This window comes from Myiozetetes cayanensis, unplaced genomic scaffold (genome assembly GCF_022539395.1).
Source record: "Myiozetetes cayanensis isolate MyiCay16 unplaced genomic scaffold, myiCay2020 scf1, whole genome shotgun sequence".
In the NCBI taxonomy this organism is placed as follows: Eukaryota; Metazoa; Chordata; class Aves; order Passeriformes; family Tyrannidae; genus Myiozetetes; species Myiozetetes cayanensis.
Window position 1 is genome coordinate 105047898 of NW_026086604.1, and position 18773 is coordinate 105066670.

The 18773-nt window shown below is 34.9% G+C and overlaps 1 protein-coding gene across 3 annotated transcripts in view; it reads right to left on the reverse strand.

Annotated features, from left to right (window-relative positions):
• Positions 1 to 18773, reverse strand: part of BBS9 (Bardet-Biedl syndrome 9) — a 284336-nt gene that overhangs the window by 153345 nt on the left and 112218 nt on the right. For all 3 annotated transcript variants that reach the window (XM_050309358.1, XM_050309348.1, XM_050309368.1), the window contains one exon: positions 4676 to 4858. In XM_050309358.1, the coding sequence (XP_050165315.1) occupies positions 4676 to 4858 (183 nt within the window). The remainder of the gene's footprint in view (positions 1 to 4675; positions 4859 to 18773) is intronic.

Here is an 18773-nt window from a genome sequence, read left to right on the forward strand (position 1 = left end):
GGTTCTGTTGTACGCCCTTGATTCGAATAGGAGCAAGGCTTCTTTATATTTTGACTTCTAAAAAAGATAGTCAATGTCACTTAATGTAAAGTAATTTTCCCTGCTGGAAAAAAGGCAACAAATTTCATGTGCTTCTCCCTCTAAAACTACTTATTCACAGATATATTCACTGTGTTTCTAGAAAGGAGAGAGGGGATAAATATAATGTATCTGCTATATAGCTCCATATATGTATATATATGTATATATATACATATGTATCTGCTATATAGAATATAGATATATGGAAAACTTATTCCAAGTTACTAGTCATCACTGCTCACTGCCTTGTGCTGGTTTTGGGGTTTTTTTTGTTGGTTTATTGAGCCTGGGGTGGGGTTTTTTGTTTTGTTTAAGAAAATTGTAAAGTATTTACAAAATATCAAAAAATAATTTGTACCAGCCTGTGGCAAACAAGAAAATATGAAATATTTCAGCCTATTTTAAAATATTTTAGTCTGGTAGACAGGTGGAGCTTTACATTTAGAAAGAGGTTACAATGACAAGCAGAGTATAGAAAATATAAGGCATAAAAAAATAATTCCAGATATATTTTACCATGATTAAGACCTAGGTTGGATTAGTTACAAGAATTAGCAAAAATGATATTTCCAACAAATTCTAAGAATTAGGGCTCAGAAAAATTACTCTTGCCAAAGATGTAATTATTAGTTCAAAGCTTTGAAAGTACTAAACATTGATGGAAAATTTAAAGACAAATTTGGCTACTATCAGTTGTGACAGAATTAAGCCTGCTAGAATTACAGAAGTAACCTTACCTTTGATTTTGAGATAAACTCGGTAAAGGATTATTCCCACAAAAGGGTACTTTCTGCATTACTCAAGAACTCTACAGTAAAACCCATCTGCTACCATGCATAAAACGTAGCAGGCTGTCTAGTCTTTCCAAAATGATCTTTTCTTTTTCTCACAATTTACATTCAGATTATCTTCTTACAGAAAGCACAGACATTTTGATAGTAACTCCTATGACTTTTACTAGGCACTTAAAGATTTTCTTCTGACACCATTTCTTTTCATCGTTTCAGCTTTATTTAATCAGCACTGTGAAGTGGTAAATTTATAGTCCCTAGCATAAGTTAATTACACTAAATCATAGAGTCATTTAAAAGATGAATTTCATCCTCAGGCTTATTTTTCTTCCAAATTACTACTTCAATAAAAAATTAAGATCTAATACAGACATTTACTTGGTTTGTACAATTCCAAACATAAATAGAGAGAGATGGAAACATGATGGCATCTGTGATGCCATTCCTATAGCTATTACTATTAACTATAGTGTCACAAGTGGGACTATGACAAGAAAGGGATGATTCTGAGCAATGAAGCACCTGTATGACATTATTTGGTAACATCACGAGAACTATGAAAATATTTATTCTTTGGTAAAGTTGCTGTTGATGGCTATACCACAGAGGGCCCTCCATCAGTCTTAAAGTCAGAATGTTAGTATCAACATACATTTTTTCCCTTTATAATGTCCTAAACAAAAAAAGCATTTATAGCTTAATGATCAGACATATGAGCCATCAGTCAATCCAGACACCATGCAGCCATTACCTTAAAACTACCCACTTCAGCATGAACCCTTTGGACCCTTCAAATTAGCCTGGACAAATTCCCTCCTTTCCCAAATGGATTTCTTATTGTAAACAACACAAACTCAGCATTTTTCAAATATCTTTTTCCATCCGAAAAACTCAGCTTGGTAATGTATAATCACTGGAAAACACCCCTTAACATTTCCATGATTTTTTTTTAATTATTTCAGACTTTGCAGTACTCCAAATTGCTGTCACTCCCTGTTATTAACTAAAAACAAATGTGTTAGTCTTACAGAACAGTGACCAACTCGCGTGAAAAAAAAGTGAACTGTGTAATAAAATCTCCAGTACATTATTAACATTATCATGATGATCATGGATTCTTTTGTCTTCAAAAGCACCCTAGAATATTTTTCTACCATATATTTCAACACATAGAAAAACACAGGACTCAAAACTAGTATGTATTTGAAAGTATAGTTTGCATGTGGCTGTAACACCAAGCTCTGAAATAGTGACAATAAATGCTTCTATATTTTGAATTGGACAGAACTGCACCTAACTTCCATGCAAATGCAATTAATTTTTATTCAGATTTGCTACTCCTTTCATAATAATTTCATTAGCAGAAGAATTAGCTCATTTATCCCACCAAGACCTGAGAGATCTCATTCAACTGCTGGTGTTATACTCTCCAACTGTGCAGAATTCATGAAAGAATCACTGAAAAAGGAGAAAGTTCTTGTATTTCTAGTCCTGAATAAGAGCAGCCCTTTTAGTCAGTTTAGTCAAAGCAATGCTATTTAGGTGCTAGTTAGAAGTTTACTGCCAGAAATGAAATATGATGCCAAATATCTCTTATTCCCAAAAAATACACAAGTTTGCAGTATTACTTCTGCTATATCTTTGTAGACAAGAAAACCAAATTTTACATGTTCTTAGACAAAAGTTTTGCAGCAATGGGTACACAAAACGCCACTTTCATATTTGCTAAATATCTAACTGAATTGACTGCCAGGTCTAAAAAACAAGATACAATCTGTTCTAAATGAAATGGCATGTATGAGAATAATGTTGATGTTATGGTCAAAGAAGCATTTCTTTTTATGGTAACAGTATATTCCAAACATTTCCCTTTTATTAAAAAAACACTTCCATAGTTTAATGCTCACAAGGCAGAAAATGTTCTAGAGATGTAGACTGCATCCAAACTGTCTTCTGACACACTCCGTCCAAATAAAAATACAACAAACCATTGTGCGGAATTGTTTGAAGAGTAAATAAAAACTCCTCAGAGATTCTTCACTCTCTTTCACCAGTGTTCCACTTGACTGCTTGCAAGAAAACCCTGAACACAAGCTAGGAGCTTCTGTCTGTAAATATCATTGGTATGTCAGAAGATTTCCCCATTCCCTGCCTAAGCTCCTTAAATTACATTCAGATTTCTGTGGTACCATAACAACTTCAATATGGCACATAATTCAGAGTTTTGTAAAGGTTTCATTTCCATTTCCACCTTCAGTTATTGTTGGTTTACATTTTTCATCCTGACTGCTCTGTAGGATATACATCCTTACAATATTTATGTGAAGTCTTACAGCTTTAACATGAAATATTGTTAAGTACTATATTAAAACCACACCGAGATACATGCTGAAGTGATATCCTGTATTATAGGATATGCAACAAATTTTACCATGTTGTATCAAAACACATATCAAAGCAATGCAGTTCCTGATGGCAAAACAAAAAGGAGTCGTGCAAAAAACGGCTGTTTGGGCTTTTATGAGATTCATAGGACCTTCCTTTCAGTTCCATTCATGGGAGTGCATACTCCTCAGCTGCAAAGCTTGATTTTTCAAGTTTAAATGAGGACTAAATCCAAAACAAATCTCAGTAGAACTGGGGGGTTTTGCCTACTATGAGTCAATACCATGAAGAATGCCAAAACCCTTTTTGCCCCCCAGGTGGGAACGGCAGATGATCCTACATTCACTTGGAACCCAGCACAAGCTGTCTAAAAGACCACAAACCATTCTAAGTATTCCGGGTATGCACCAAAATCTGGATTCACTGTGCACTGCAAAACCCTCTGCAGAGCATGAAAATTAAAACTAGTATGTACTTAAGGTAATTCTGATTTTTTTATTTCCTAGAAGTCATTTGTGAAAGGTTATGCAGTACACCACATAGTTCAGATGCCTAAAATAAAGTGTTGAGATGTATTAATGTCAGAATTTATTTCTCTTCTAACTGTGGCAAACTATTGTTAAGTACTTTATTATAGAATCTGGTAAGAAAGCTAGACTTGAAACCAACAGGGGATCAGCTCTTAATTCAGTTGAGAACATTCCTTAATTCAACTAAAGCAGTGTTTAGCTGGAGATTTTAGGCATGGATAGGCCTTATTTTTCTTCACAGACCATTCTCCAAATTTTGCACACAATCCTACATGGTCACACTCATTAAAACAGAGTAGAATTTGCAAAATATCTACACAAGGCAGGACTCTGTAGACAATGGTTTGGTGAATATAAGGACATTATCTATAACAGTATTTTCTTTGGATAGCTGTCATCAGTAATATAAATCATTCTAAAAACACTGAGGACAAAGTATGGCAAATGCTTAATAGATGAAATACACTGTATTTACTGTGTGTATATGTCTGTATTTTATATTTCTATTGAAATGTGCACATGTATATTATATAGCATTTACATTCAAGTCTTAAAAAATGGCTGTATTCTGTTTGTGCTAACAACTGGACTGAAGGTAAAATCAGCTAAATTTGTGTGAGACACTCCTACTTCTCTTCTTATGGAAAGGTTAAGCAGAATTTAACTGATATCACCTGTTATCTTCTAATAAAACATTCTATAACCCACTCCTACTTTTCCACTTTCCTAAGAAAATCAATGTAGTTTGCATCAAATATTGAATTTAATAAGGCTACTTATATTACTTCTAAGGATAGTCTTCAGTAAAGTACAGGGGAAAATACGTTAATTTAAGGGCTTAAAGTTTTGCAAATGAGCATTTTTCAAGCAGCTCTTACAGATTCTTACCAGCTCTTGTGTATCCTCTGTTAATGGCAAAAACGTAGCTTCCAGAATAGCAACTTGATCAGTGCTGAGCTTCTGCCACAAACTAATCAGCATAATCACCAGATGGGTGGCACTTTTCAACTTTGTGAATGCCTGGAACATGTTGGCTTGATTTTCTTCTGCTGCATCTGCTAGAGCTATTACCTGCAAAAATTACAAACATCTGTTAAATATAATTTTACCATCCATGAACACTCAACACTGAAATTACCTTTGGCACACTCTTGTTTTCCTTTAGAAGATCCTGAGGAATTCTGTTTTCCATAAACACAAACCACAGAGTATTAAATGAGTTATCACTGATCTAGATTTTTCTTTTGCATACCCAAAGCAATTTCAAGTCCATATGGCAAGATAGGATTAATCTATCTAGTACAATCGGTGTAGAAAGGATTTTGTACAGAGCATATTTTTAAGGCATTCCTGAAATTGATCCCCATCATATCACATAATACATGACAATAAATTAACTTTCAGGTTTATACCACACAAGACACTAATCTCCATACGACCAGCAAGCCTACTGTATTAATCAAAGCCAACACACTGATTCTATGCAATTAAAAATGCGGTATATAATTATTTCCACAGGAACATAACTGTCATCTGTTATTTTATTAACTCTCATGTCTCTCCATGTCTTGCACTATTTGCTTCAGCTTTTATGCCAAAATGTAAACATTATGGATCGTGTATATGAAGGTAATACCACTCTAAGTGCCAGACATTATGAAAGAATTTTCAAAATAAAATAACAGATTCACTTCTTCTAATATGGTTAGACAGTTTTGCTGAGTACTTCAAGATGGGAAAAGGCAGAAGAGCTATTATAAGATATTCTACTCCATTCAGTAATAACTTGTCATTGTATATAATATGTCCACTCACAGCACTACAAAAATGGCTACTTTGAAAAATATTGCTATAAATGTCTTCTTTCTTGAAATACAATGTTTAAACATTTTCCATCACTGAGTGAAAATCGAAGATGACAGTGATTTCACTAGGCAATTGCTGTAATGTCAATATGACAAGAGATTTTCCACGGTATTTGCACTGAATTACTTCAAATAAAGGAAAGGAACAAAGGTTAGGGTTTTATCCTGGGGATATAGAACTTTGGAGACCCATTCTCATGAGTGCCACTACATCATCATGTTCCCCAAATAATACTTGGCTTACAGAAGCACTGATGGTCATTTAAATCAACACAAAGCATCTCCCTCAACCACTTTCTGTTTATTTATCTGCAGGTTGAAGTAATAGGTGTTTGGCTGGAGTTGTAAAAAACCTCATAGAAATGCTGTTAAAGTGTGATTAGAATTGCAACAGAATTTACAAAAACAACTTGCAGAGCCTGATCCATTAACATTTGGCAACAGCAGGAAAACGAAAATACTATATGATGCATCTTCAGCAGGGAAAGAAAGCCAACCAGCTGTTAGCATTTGGTAGAGGAAAACTATTTTTAATCTGCATTGGAGATGTGTGTGTGTTCCCTCCAAGCTCCCATGTGACTGGGAAGATAAAGAAAACAGAATTTTAGGGAACTATAAATATGAAACATTTCAAACAAAATGTGTTGATAGCTTTTGTTTTAGATTTTAAAATGTAATGTTTCCAAATTAAATGAAGAACCCACAGGATACTCATGAGTCCAAACACTACATAAATCAGAGTCAAGTAACAAAACAAACAAACAAAAAAGCCCAGCTAACCATGCAAAGAAGAACTGAGAAATTCATCGCAAGTAGTGAAAACCAACATGACATACTTTGGTTAGAGAAGAATAACGATATCACTGCCATGTCACCTGATGTATTTGTGTTGGCATTCAATGTGCTCTGACCAAACCCTTCATGATTTCCACACCTTACGTTCTACACAAGGTGAAGTTCCATACTGCAGTCACATTTTAGCAGTTATGGGTCACAAAGCCACATGACAAACACAACACTATGTAGTACCCTACATCAGCTGCATCTGACCCCTTTAACCACTAATTGCATGCACTATACAGCTTCATCTTTATAAGGATACAAGCAATAGTAAAATCTTCATCAGTCTACTATGGGCCTTCAAATATCTAAGCACATTTCCTGACGAATATGCAACTGAAAATTGTGAGAAGATCAATGAATTTACCATGCCGATGAGGTGTGCTCATTCATTTTTATGCTTCCTGTAATATCATTACTGGACGGGATAGTACCATTCAGAATTCCTAGAATTTGGACTAAAGGCAAGCTACCTGTAGCCCATTACGGATAATGCACAGAAAATATCAATTACGCTGAAGACACTGGCAAATACAGTTGCACTTGTGTGACTGTAACTACCTGAATCCCACTCAACAACAAGGCAAAGGCCACTTTCCAGACTGAGTCACTCATAAATTCCTAGGTGGTCTCTCAGTCTGTGCTATATTTCAACTGACACTCTACTACCTACTTCAGAAGCATAAATTGCATAAACACAAATAACTTGCTTGGCCTTTTACCTTAAGGATCCTTCATTTTAGAATATGCTTTCTTTCCATTTGATAACCATGAACAAAGGAGATCCTCAGCTTTTCATAGGCTATAGATGTAAAACAGATATTTCAGTAGTCCCAAAAAATACCTAATGTACCAAGTCTAAATCCTATTTTGAAAGCAGTTTCATAAAAAAAAAACCTAAAAAGTACAACTATTAAAAAAGTTTGTCTTTGGCACAAAATTCTACAGTTCTCACACACAATAATGCAAGGCAAATATTACACCAGTGAGAGACCTAAGTTTCTAAAGGTGAGGTGCAGTCTTGGGGAGCATTGCAGGTCACTAAAATATGTAGCAACTAAATCTTTAGATAACTGCATATATGCAAATTTTACTTTCCATTTGCAGAAAAAGCTAAGAGTAGAAAAACATTTCTAAGTACTAATTATTCTGTTAACAGATGAAGAAGTGACCGGATATAGCTTTTTGAGATCTGAAATATCCAGGACAATGCAATATGAATTCCCACACTATAATGCAGTCATGCCCAATTATGGTAATTTTTAAAAAGCCTACTATCAGGGACAGAAAAAAGACTGTCAAAACAGCACCATTTGAAATACGCTGAGACCTGAAAGCCAAAGCAATACTGAAAGCAGCTGGAAGGACTAAACATGTCTTGATAATACAAAGCTACACAGTAAATACTTGGGAGGGAATACATCTTTCCTCACTGAGTAAAATGACTCTGAAAATCTCCCAGGACATCAGCTATAAATTTTAGAAGTGTTTTGGGGCTCTTTATTCAAACACTTGCAGAATTTAAGGATGAGTAAGTTCTAAAAACATGACATTCCCATTTTAATTATTTTATCTTCACCTGAACAATATCTCCAATTATATTTTACAATAGTTGAGGAACATAAAGAATCCATACCCTTTGCAATCTGAGATCCTAATCTTTTCAGATTCAGTCGTGGGTTTTCCCAATATTATTTTCAATTCTCACAGTAGTTGTTCAATCTGTTTAAGATCTATTTTATCATCTTTCTAAGCAGGTATAAATTTATTTAAAAGAAAAAAAACCTCCTCATCTCACTTTTTCACAGGATAGGTGGGAGGATACAACTGCAACTGGCAGTCTCCAGTGTAGCTCATCGACAGAAATTTTAGACCAACTGGAAACTACCGAGTAAATATTCCATCTATATTGTATAAGACCTATCACTGCCTATTTAACATTTTTCTGCCTCCTCCTTGTAATAAGCTTTTAAACAAAGAGAAATAAAAATAAGTGTTTCAAACTTTCTTTCTAAAAGTAATGAAAGAAAGGAAAGTGCCTGATGTAGGAAAGATTTGGGAGATAGTGAAATGCATTGGAAGTAGTGTTGAATATATAGTTTTATAACTGATCAAAATTTGCTGATAATTTATTTTTTGTTAATTTTTTCTGAATAAACTCATGCTCTGTTTCAACACACACGTCTGCAGTAAAGTAAAAGCCAGTTACTAATGAAAACATTGTAAAAAGAAAAAAAAATTGGAGAACTATTCTCTAAATGAAGATCATGTTTAAGATTTTTACTACATTTCACATTCACAGTTGCAAAAGTAGAGCTGAAATCCAGACATTTTTCTATAATCTTGAAAACTTCCCTCCTCAACACTATTATGAGGATAATTTCCAAGAGCATTTCTCATTTTCAGTCCAAAGTGTTCAAGCAGAAAGAAGTCTCTCCATGCTTATTTCATTGCTATGTAGACCTCGTAAGATGTCAAGCATTTAAAAACTGTAAACTAATGGTGATGCAAGTTTTAAAAACAATCAAGATTTCTCCCTTATTAGTGCTTATATAAGATATTTTTAGAACATTGTCTAACATCCAACAGTAACTTCAAAATTGCTAATCCCTCTTGAAAAAGGCTTGCAACACAACCCACTCTTGTACATGCAGGCAAGTTCCTTGGGGCAATAATGACTATCACTCTCCCAGGCTTATTCTAATAATACAAAAAAAGACAAATTAAAATACAATTCCAAAAATACAAAATGCCTTCTTATTAGCTGGATAGGAACTTGAAGAAGACTTTGAGAAAGTAAAGGGCAAGAAATGAGCAAGAACTTGCAAGGAGTTTTCTTTTGAGTTGGTAGTGGTTTCAGCTCCTATTAACTATTTTTAGCAGAAATCAGGTTTGAAGAGAGCAGAAGTTTAGCATTGAAAGAATACAGAATGCCTTTCCATTTCATCCATAGCACTTAGGAGCAAGTCTTCTATGAAAAAATTCTTAGAATATGGAAAATAACATAAAAAATTTAATTATTCTGAAGTGGACACAGGGATGGTGAATTGTTAGCAAGCTCACAGGTCTCTTCTGGCAATCGCTCTTATGGAATAATTTATTGCAAGGTAGTAAATTCATCTGACCCCTTACAACTATTTTTAAGAAGAATTAGATCTTCATAAAGCAAGATGTTCATAATTATAAATGAGGAAAGAACAGAGAACTGAGAAATGCTAATTACTGCTTGTTCACTTGACCACTATTCTCATCCTTCTCACTCTTTCCCCCATTTTATAGAAGGAAAGACAACTTCGTTGCCAAATCTAAAACAAGACCAAATTTTTTTGTGCTTTTTAAGAAGTCTCCATCACATATCTTAATTCATACAAAATGCATAAACATTTAAAGTCAAATATGTTTTTCCTTACAAGCCCCTTTGTTTACCTTGCACTTATGGCATGCAGCCATAGGAAAACTAAGACACCAGCAAAGCAAACCTTTAAAACAGGTAAGACAACATAAGTGACAATATCAATTTAATTAACAAAATTCTTAATATCCCTTATTCTAGGAGTTACACTTTAGTTTTTTAAACAAGCAAGTCTCCAAGTAGTTTCCAACACAAAGAAACAGTGATTAGCAGTGCAGACCATCTCACTCAACAACCATTGTGCACAGAGCTTTTGACAGGTGACTAAAGCTTTATGGAATGCGGGCAAAGATATCCATGTCAGAGAGCGATCTTTATCAAACACTCTGTCACCAGGAAGAATAACCACGTCACTCTCACAAGGGAGCACTTCCAAATGCCGTGGTGTTCCCACAGTGCTGCAGTGGGTACGCTGGAATTAAGTACCTCAGGCCACAATTATCTGACCCTTAGGAGAGTGCCACAGCTAGTGCTGATCATGACCACAGTTTTTAAAATTGCGGCATAGGACCACCACGATGACAGCAAAGCATCAAATTCACTAGACATCAAATTCTCGACTTTCAACTGAAGCTCAACATGACCATGCTCAGAGAAGACCGCAGAGACAAAGGACATTGCAGCATGATGACCCATGCTTTATCTGGATGCACACAGCTACCTCCTGAAATTCTATTGCCTCACTAGATGAACATGAAGTTATCACGAGTAATTACTACAGCAATCTGTCTTGGAAACAAGAACAGTTAGATTAAGAAAATACTCACGGGAAATTGTGTGGGTTTGTTTTCTTCTGCTACTTCCATGACAGAATTACTGCTAACAGCTCTACTTCACCTTTCTAAATTGGAGTTTGCCACAAAGCAGTACGGCCTACTAGCATACCACAGGTTGCACATTATGATGACAGTCAACTCAAACACTCTACAAGAGCCAAATGCATGTATCATTTAAATTCAGAATCCTCTTTTGAAACTTCTCACATATCAAAGCTGTGTCCTACCTCCACAAAACCAAAGTGGTAGAGGATTATTACCACAAAGAGTCACACTGCATCATTTATTTTAATTCTTTCATTTTAAAAATTAGTGACAGTCATGTCAGTAAGAAAATCTTTTGGGATAAGTAACTATCATTTCAGCTCTATAGCAAGTTTACTGCTTATTTAAACACATCTTAGTGTCTTATACTGCTGCCCATCGTTATGTGAGCTTCCTTGTGTAAACCCATGGCAACAGAAATGAGGAATTCCTTTTGTCTCTGGTGTCCCATCTGCAGTAAGGATTACAGTTAAGATTATTTTAACTTGACTAATATACTTTTCTCTATTTGTCTCTTTTTTTTATATGTTTGGCTTTTTGTGGTTTTTGTTTTGTTTTATTTTGGGTTTTTTTAAGGGTTTAGCATTTTTGAGACACCAGATAAATTAATATGGTCAACAGTAACTATACATAGATGATTATTTAAATACTTGACACTTGACTTCCTCTCAATAGACTATCCACAAGTAAATATTGCAACCAGTTCTGCATGTGAGTAACTGCTTGTTATTTGGTACAACTATGAAATACCAAGATGAGGAAAAAAATTCTTGAAGGAAGGCTACAAACATGTTCCAAAATACATATGATACTTTGCAATACATTTAGAACCAAGTTCTATGTTATAAAATCCAAATTTAAAAGTGGAGTTACAAAATTAGTAGCTTATCTGACTGAAGTAACATCTGTTACAAATTACATAAAACCCCAGAATCCAGTGAGTTACAATGAATCCTCTACTTACTCCTTTAAAACAAAAGTTCTATTTAAGCAAAGGGATGTGCTAAATAACACACAGATATGTCACAGAATCTGTGATAGTCAACGAATGTTGAAGACAGAGTTTCACTGTGAAGCTGTGGTTGAATTGGCAGCAATGTATATAAAATATAGCCAAACATGAGCTAAATGGAGACAGAGAGGTGGAGAGTTTGGTTTAAATCACCAAATATATGGCATTATGTAATGATGACCAAAAAAAATTTACAATAAAGGAACAAATTTGAAACACTTAAGGTTGCACACTTTGTATGTTAATATAAGCTGTGAACTTAAACAAACAGTTTAAAAAAAATAGGAGCCTCAACCTGTACATTTTTAATTGCATTTCAGTGCAATGGGATCTAGAGATGGTCAAGAAATCAAGACAAACTCTTCAGATCGTACTTCTGCAAACATTAAAGTACAGTGAAGCTCTATGGGTTAAATCAAGGATTTGCTAACTCCAGTGGGAACACTTCATCGAGTCAGTAAAGGCAGGATTTCATCCTATTAAAGATCACTACTCTCATTATCATCAGTCATGCTCACCCAGTGGGGGCAAAAAGCATTTCCAGCAAGTTAAGATAGCAGATGATGAGTGTAGGTTTAGAAATCTAGAATAAATCCACAAATTATTGCTATCCAGAAAGTACACAGTAAAACACATGTCCTAGTTCAGCTAAATTTCATATTTATATTTTACTGTAATAATGAAAAAAACATGTTGACAAACATCTTTCAAAGGGTAATAAAAACATATCCAACTAACACATAATACTGATATTTTTCCATCTGTATAAACGAATACAACGCCACTCCAGCAAACTCTATTCCAACACCTTGAACAATAAAAGTATCAACATTTTAAAACAATCAGTAAGCCAGTCAAGACAGTGAACTTCTAAGCTAAATTCCAAATCACTGCCAATCCCACTTGAAATTTTGGCACTTCTGCTTTATACTGAACCACCTGAAGAAATTTCCAGAACTTCCCATTCATGTTGAGCTAGCATATAATTTTAAGTGATTAAAAACCATTGTGGTTACTAGCACAGTGTCTGTGAGTAAAAGTAAGACTAAGAATGATTAAATTAAAATTACACACTCTGGAAGCAAATTCTAAACATAGCAACCAAAGAAAATGGATGGCAGGCTAATTAGAAGCTCAAACTTAACTATAACACTAATTTCATGACATCTCTCATTAAAATTACTTTTCTATTTTGAGACATGTTATAGAATTTCTCTATTATTAGTAAAAGCTTGAGAACATGTGCCAGAACATTTGGAAATAAAATACGCTTCTCAAGCCAAAGTGCAAAGGTCACAAAACACATGAATTGCTTGCTTGAATACTTCATCTTTGAATTACAAGTTTTCCATAATTTCTTCTATTTTTTGGTACTGAAAGAGACATAACCATTTCAAAACAAAGGAACATCATGATGAAATGCAGGTTTTGTAAAACTCAGTCAAAAAAACACAGTTTATAAACCTTGAAGACAATTCAGTGAAGAGAATGGAGTTCACTAGGTCTTACTGGACTTACTAGCCAAAAAAAAAAAAAAAAAAAAAGAAAGAGTCATTTAGTGAAAGTAAAAATTCATTGTTCATGCAAGGTGCCACAACAATAAATTTCAGACAACACAGACTCTTGTGTTCCTCCACAGATGAAGCACGGCACAGACCACATTAATGCTTGTTCCACAACAATACCCAGCAAAAATCCTTTACAAACTATATCCTAATTCATATGACAATCTAAGCCAACAGTTACTGCCATGCAGGTATGATTATCTTCAATGATGTAGACTTCATTTTCTAGGGGCAAGACAAGTATTGAAAGACCAAAAATATCCTACTGCCAAGTCACACAGCAGATGGACTTAAACCTAATAATGAAGTAGCAAAGAGCTTATCAGATCCCTGCCTGGAGCACTCCATCTCCAGAAAGAAAACAACAAAAAATAACCACCTGAAGTAAAATTACACTGTGTTCAACAGCAACTTTTAGGTGTTTGTGGTCACCAAATTCATTGTGCTGCAGATAATGACCAATGATACTCATTAGTCTGCACACCTGGAAGAGCACCTTCTAACTCTCTTCTCTCAAACAGACAAATTAAGAAAATTCCCACCTGAAATACCCGGCTAATTCACAAGCACAAAGGCCACAGGCACTCAGTCAGGTTTTCTTTACATGCACACCTGTCCTAGCCACACTCAGGCAGTGCGTTCTGCCAGTTAAACATAAGAGGAGTTAGAACTTGAGCAGAAAGACCCAAAAAAACCCACCCAAAATAAGAAAACATTCATCCCCAAAACTGGTTCATTTTCTGTTCAAAATAAGATGAACCACAAAACCAGTAATTATTTCAGAGTGTAAAACCCATATTATCACAGGATTATTCTGGTGAAGTAAGCACGTCTCACCACAGGCTATGGGTTAGTTTCCAAAAAAGTAAATACCACCATTATATATGCACGTACATACTTACAGAATTGGGGCCTTACTAATAACCATAACATTCTATGTTGTTCTCCTGCTGCTCTTCTAAACATAGTTGAAGTTATACAGCTTTCTAACTTTCATTTCAAAATACATTATTTAATGATGTGTTTATAGTCTCTAAGTCTTCAAGAAATGTCACCAAAAACAATTCACAGTTGGCACGGTAGGCAAAAGTCCTTCACTCATGAATTTGGGAATATGACTTTTTACCTACTTTCAGCAAGGCAATTGCTAACCCCAATCATATCTCACATTGTTTTTCTTTTCCTTAAAACGAATGAAAAGATGGAAGAGTTAATAAGCAATATAATGAAACACCTTCCAATATGTTTAGCATCAATTCTCTACCAAAAGACAGGATGTGTTTATCTCAAAACTGGCAAGTTTTCCAGACATTTTTTACCTGGCCTCACTATCTATTACCCTGGCATGCTGATAGAAAAGCAAGACAGTTCAAGCCACCTGGAATGAAAGGGGAACAGTTTCTCACCTTTAAAAAGGCTTTGAAGGCACCGTCAAAAAGATTCACAGTTCAATTCAACATTACTTACTAGAAGAAAGCCATTTTTTCCATGAAGGAAAAAGTGTTAAACAGCCTACCATCAAATGCATAATGACTAATGTATTGAGATAGCAACTTTCCATGCAAACATCCCATTCCTCAACTTCTCCTTTATTCTAACAGACAGCTGAGCCTATGGAGGAGATGGGATGTGTACAGTCTTTTTCAAGTCCTGCTGACCCAGACTAAGATTCCCACTGGGGCTGCTAGAAGCAGGGGAGTAAAGGAAAGAGATAGCAAGTGTCAGGTATGCTTCACTGTCTGAAATGTGATAATTAACCTTGTAACTTTCCCTGGTTTAAATCTAGAGATATCTCCTCATTGTTTGAGCAGAAGTTTATGGATAGTTCTACTGCACAACATTTGGATTAACAAATAGTACCCTCCATTATGTAGAGCAGGAAAGAGCTCACTTTTCAACGCTAATATATAGCCACACGCAAACACACCCCACTAAATTAGTAACAAATGCATCTACTGATTTTGGCTGAGATAGATTTTCTGATAAGAAAAGATTTTCCTTAAGAAAATAGCTCAATTTGTTCCCCTGATGTAATACAGCTGAAGTTCATGCCCCAGTTCAGTCAAATCTAATAGTTTAACTTAGTTTCAACTATTACTGGTCATAACAAGATGTATTCAAAGGGCTATTTATGTTTGCTTTATTCTATTGCATCAAAGTTAGGAAAACACATCTGGGTAGCGTACATTCTAGCCACACTGCAGACTAAAAATCCAGATAAACGTTTTGTCTAGAGGGATGACTAAATAAGTTGGCCAAATATCAGAACAAATTCACTTTGATGTTTTAAGTTGGTGGAGCTCAGAAACATGACCCAAGTTATACAGTTACATCCTCTGAAAAAGAGTAGCAACTCTCTTTCTTTAGCATCTGATAGGGTGGGGCTGGGGGGGGGAAGGGGGGAAAGAAAGAAGGATTTGTTATGAAATTCAGAATTCAACATTAATAAAATTATAGAAACCTAAGGAAAAACATTTGCCTACTTTCACTCATATTCATGAATAGTTTGTATTCATATCTTTTCCAGGACCACTTTCAGTGCTTGCATCCACTGTAACAAACAAATGCCATGGAGTCTGATTAGGAGCCCATAAAGAAGGATGGCATTTGAGATTCCCACTGCAGGTGCACACCTGAAATCAGCTGAAATCAGATCACATCAACAGGTTCCATGTAAGCAATTCCCTTACGAGTGATGCTGAGACACTTGTCAAAAATTAATGGGGAAAATATATGAAAAGAGATAAAACCTCACATCAGGTATAGAACTAACTTACTGAGCTCCATCAATCACATAAGAAAGCAGACAGCTGGCGTGTTGTTAAACGACAGGGTTGGAGAGAATTACTGAGCACCATTCCTGTGGGAAGAACTAAAAACCCACTGCGCAATGACAATATGAACCAAACATTGAGTTCTTTACTAAACAGAAAATTCCTAGGGGAATATATAAAACAAAAATCATTTCCCAAAGGAAATAACTCTGTAGCAAAGCTTACTGTTAAAGGAATTGGAGGAAGAAACTTTATAAACTGTGGAGAGACTGATCCCTTTTTTTTTTTTTCCAACCATAGAAGGTATCTAACTTTCAGTGCCTTTGGCTCCAGAAGACCTTTCTTTGTCTCCACTGGCTACAGAGGAAATCTCACCCACTCATATCATAACAAAGCAATCCCACCTATTCAAAGGATATGCATAGACAAGTGTTAGCTATAAATATTGTAATTAAACATATGAGAAACAGTATCAAAGAACAATTTAATCTCATCAAAGCCAATCAATTCATTATCAATAAAAGTAACAGACTGTCAGCAAGATGTTGCTGTATGTTTAGGTACTCCAGTACAGATGTATTCTTGCACCTCCCAACACCGTACATGAGGACCCCCTTAAACTGTACAGAAGAGCTGGAAATCTTAATTTTCTTCTTCCCTAAGAACAGCTATAAAAGTTGGAGGACATTACCAATTTTAATTTTTACAATACCAGCTATTCTTAATACAGCATTTGTAGGCATGAGTTAGTGATCATCCCTTAAGTGCCAATGAGATAAATTAAGATAATTTTTTTGCAACACATATGCTTATAAATGGCATCTTTTTACAGCGTTCATAACACTTCAAGACAAAAACAAAATATAGACAGCAGTCAATTTCATGTGATGAGAATAATTTTTCAGATTTCATTAAAACTGAAGTACTGAATTCAATGGAGCATTTGGAACTTAACACTGCACTGAGCGTTGAAGGATCTCATTTGAATTTTTTATATTTACAAATTTAAAAAGCTTAGCAACTAATTCTGTGAGTTAGATATTGGTCATTTCCTCCACAGACACACGTTGTTAATTCTACGTGAGGGGCATTTCCAGCATTTCACTATCACTTCTTCCAGTTAAAGGCACAGTTTCTTTCTTACAGCACGCACAAGGATAACTGTACACACACTGAAGTTTCCTCATCTATCAGTTTGACTCTCCACATACTCAGTTGACCGAGCTTTAACTACCACTACACAGCACTGCTGCACATTATAGTCTGCATATCATTTGCTTGATTAGCATTCTGCATCTCAGTATGCCTCACTGCCAAGTTATATACACAAAAAAATGAAGTGTTTATTAGAAAGTTATTGCTTCAGAAAGTCTCACTAACGCAGTTAACTTCATTTGGGGAAAACAACATCATTGTATCCTGCAGTCATCTTTTCTAGTGTGATCTAAGCACTTTAATTGAAATAATTTTCTTAAATACAGTATATATAAATACAGTATATATAAATACAGTATATATAAATACAGTATATATAAATACAGTATATATAAATACAACCTAGTCTTGGTTGTTTTGGATTTTTGCCAACAAACGTAAAAACATAGATTTTTACTCCACAATTGTTCTATAGTAATTCTGTTAAAAAATGAAATCTTGTCCAATTATAAAAAATAAAACTGACATCACTTTAATGAAGCCAGATATTTTGCTTAAGTCAAAGTAAGCTTTGTCACTGACTTCAACCTGAGCTTTTACCTGAGAAAAAAAGTCAAATGCAGAAAGTAAAAAAGCTAGAAAAATACACTTCCTGTGTTAGATAATCCTATTTCTTAATATATAATTATATACTAATAAACTAAATAGGCATAATTCTTAATACATAATTCTATTCTTAAATAGCAGTTTTCTGTGTGTGGATGCTATCAGCTGCTATCACTCATACCACTATTCACAGAAACAGAAAAATTGAAACAAACTGAACCAAAGGTTACCGTGATAATTCACTTGATAAAAAGTAGCTCTGTATTAAATGAAAACAAATCTTTCCCCCAGAGTTAATATTTAGCATTTTCAACATTCGAAGATCACTACCATTATCAGGAGTTATTATCAGAGTACTGACGGACAAAATCCCTTTCAAAATGGCAAGGGGGTACTTCTGTCAGTAATTATCCCTGCTAATTGGAAACTGCCCTCTTTCATTTAGTCTCTTCTAGCGAGTGCTCCTCTTATCTGTTTTTCTCCATGTGATATCCAGCCAGTGCCTCTCTCAATTCCCCTATTGCTCTATTTAACAGTGTTAGCCCTCCATAATCACTTGTTTTCTTTTCAAATGTCTTCCAATTTTTAATATGTTTCAACGGGGTATTTCTCAATTTATTTATTATCAATCTATGAAAATAATGTAAAGGATTTTTTTTTGGTCACTTGATATAACTGGTGGATGAGTTAGGAGCATATCTTATGCATGACAGGGCACTAGGATATTCCTTTTCTTTCAGCTTTGATGGTGATGTTTCACAGCTGACACACAAACAGATTCTACAAAAAGGTTTTATCTGAATCTGTAATCCATCAAGAGGTCTTTGAAAAGCAGCACAGCTTTTGTCCCCTCTCCTTTTTCTTCAGGTACTCCCCTGTCTTTTTCTGATGATTTTGCAAAATTATATCCATAACAGTCAAAATGGAATATAAACT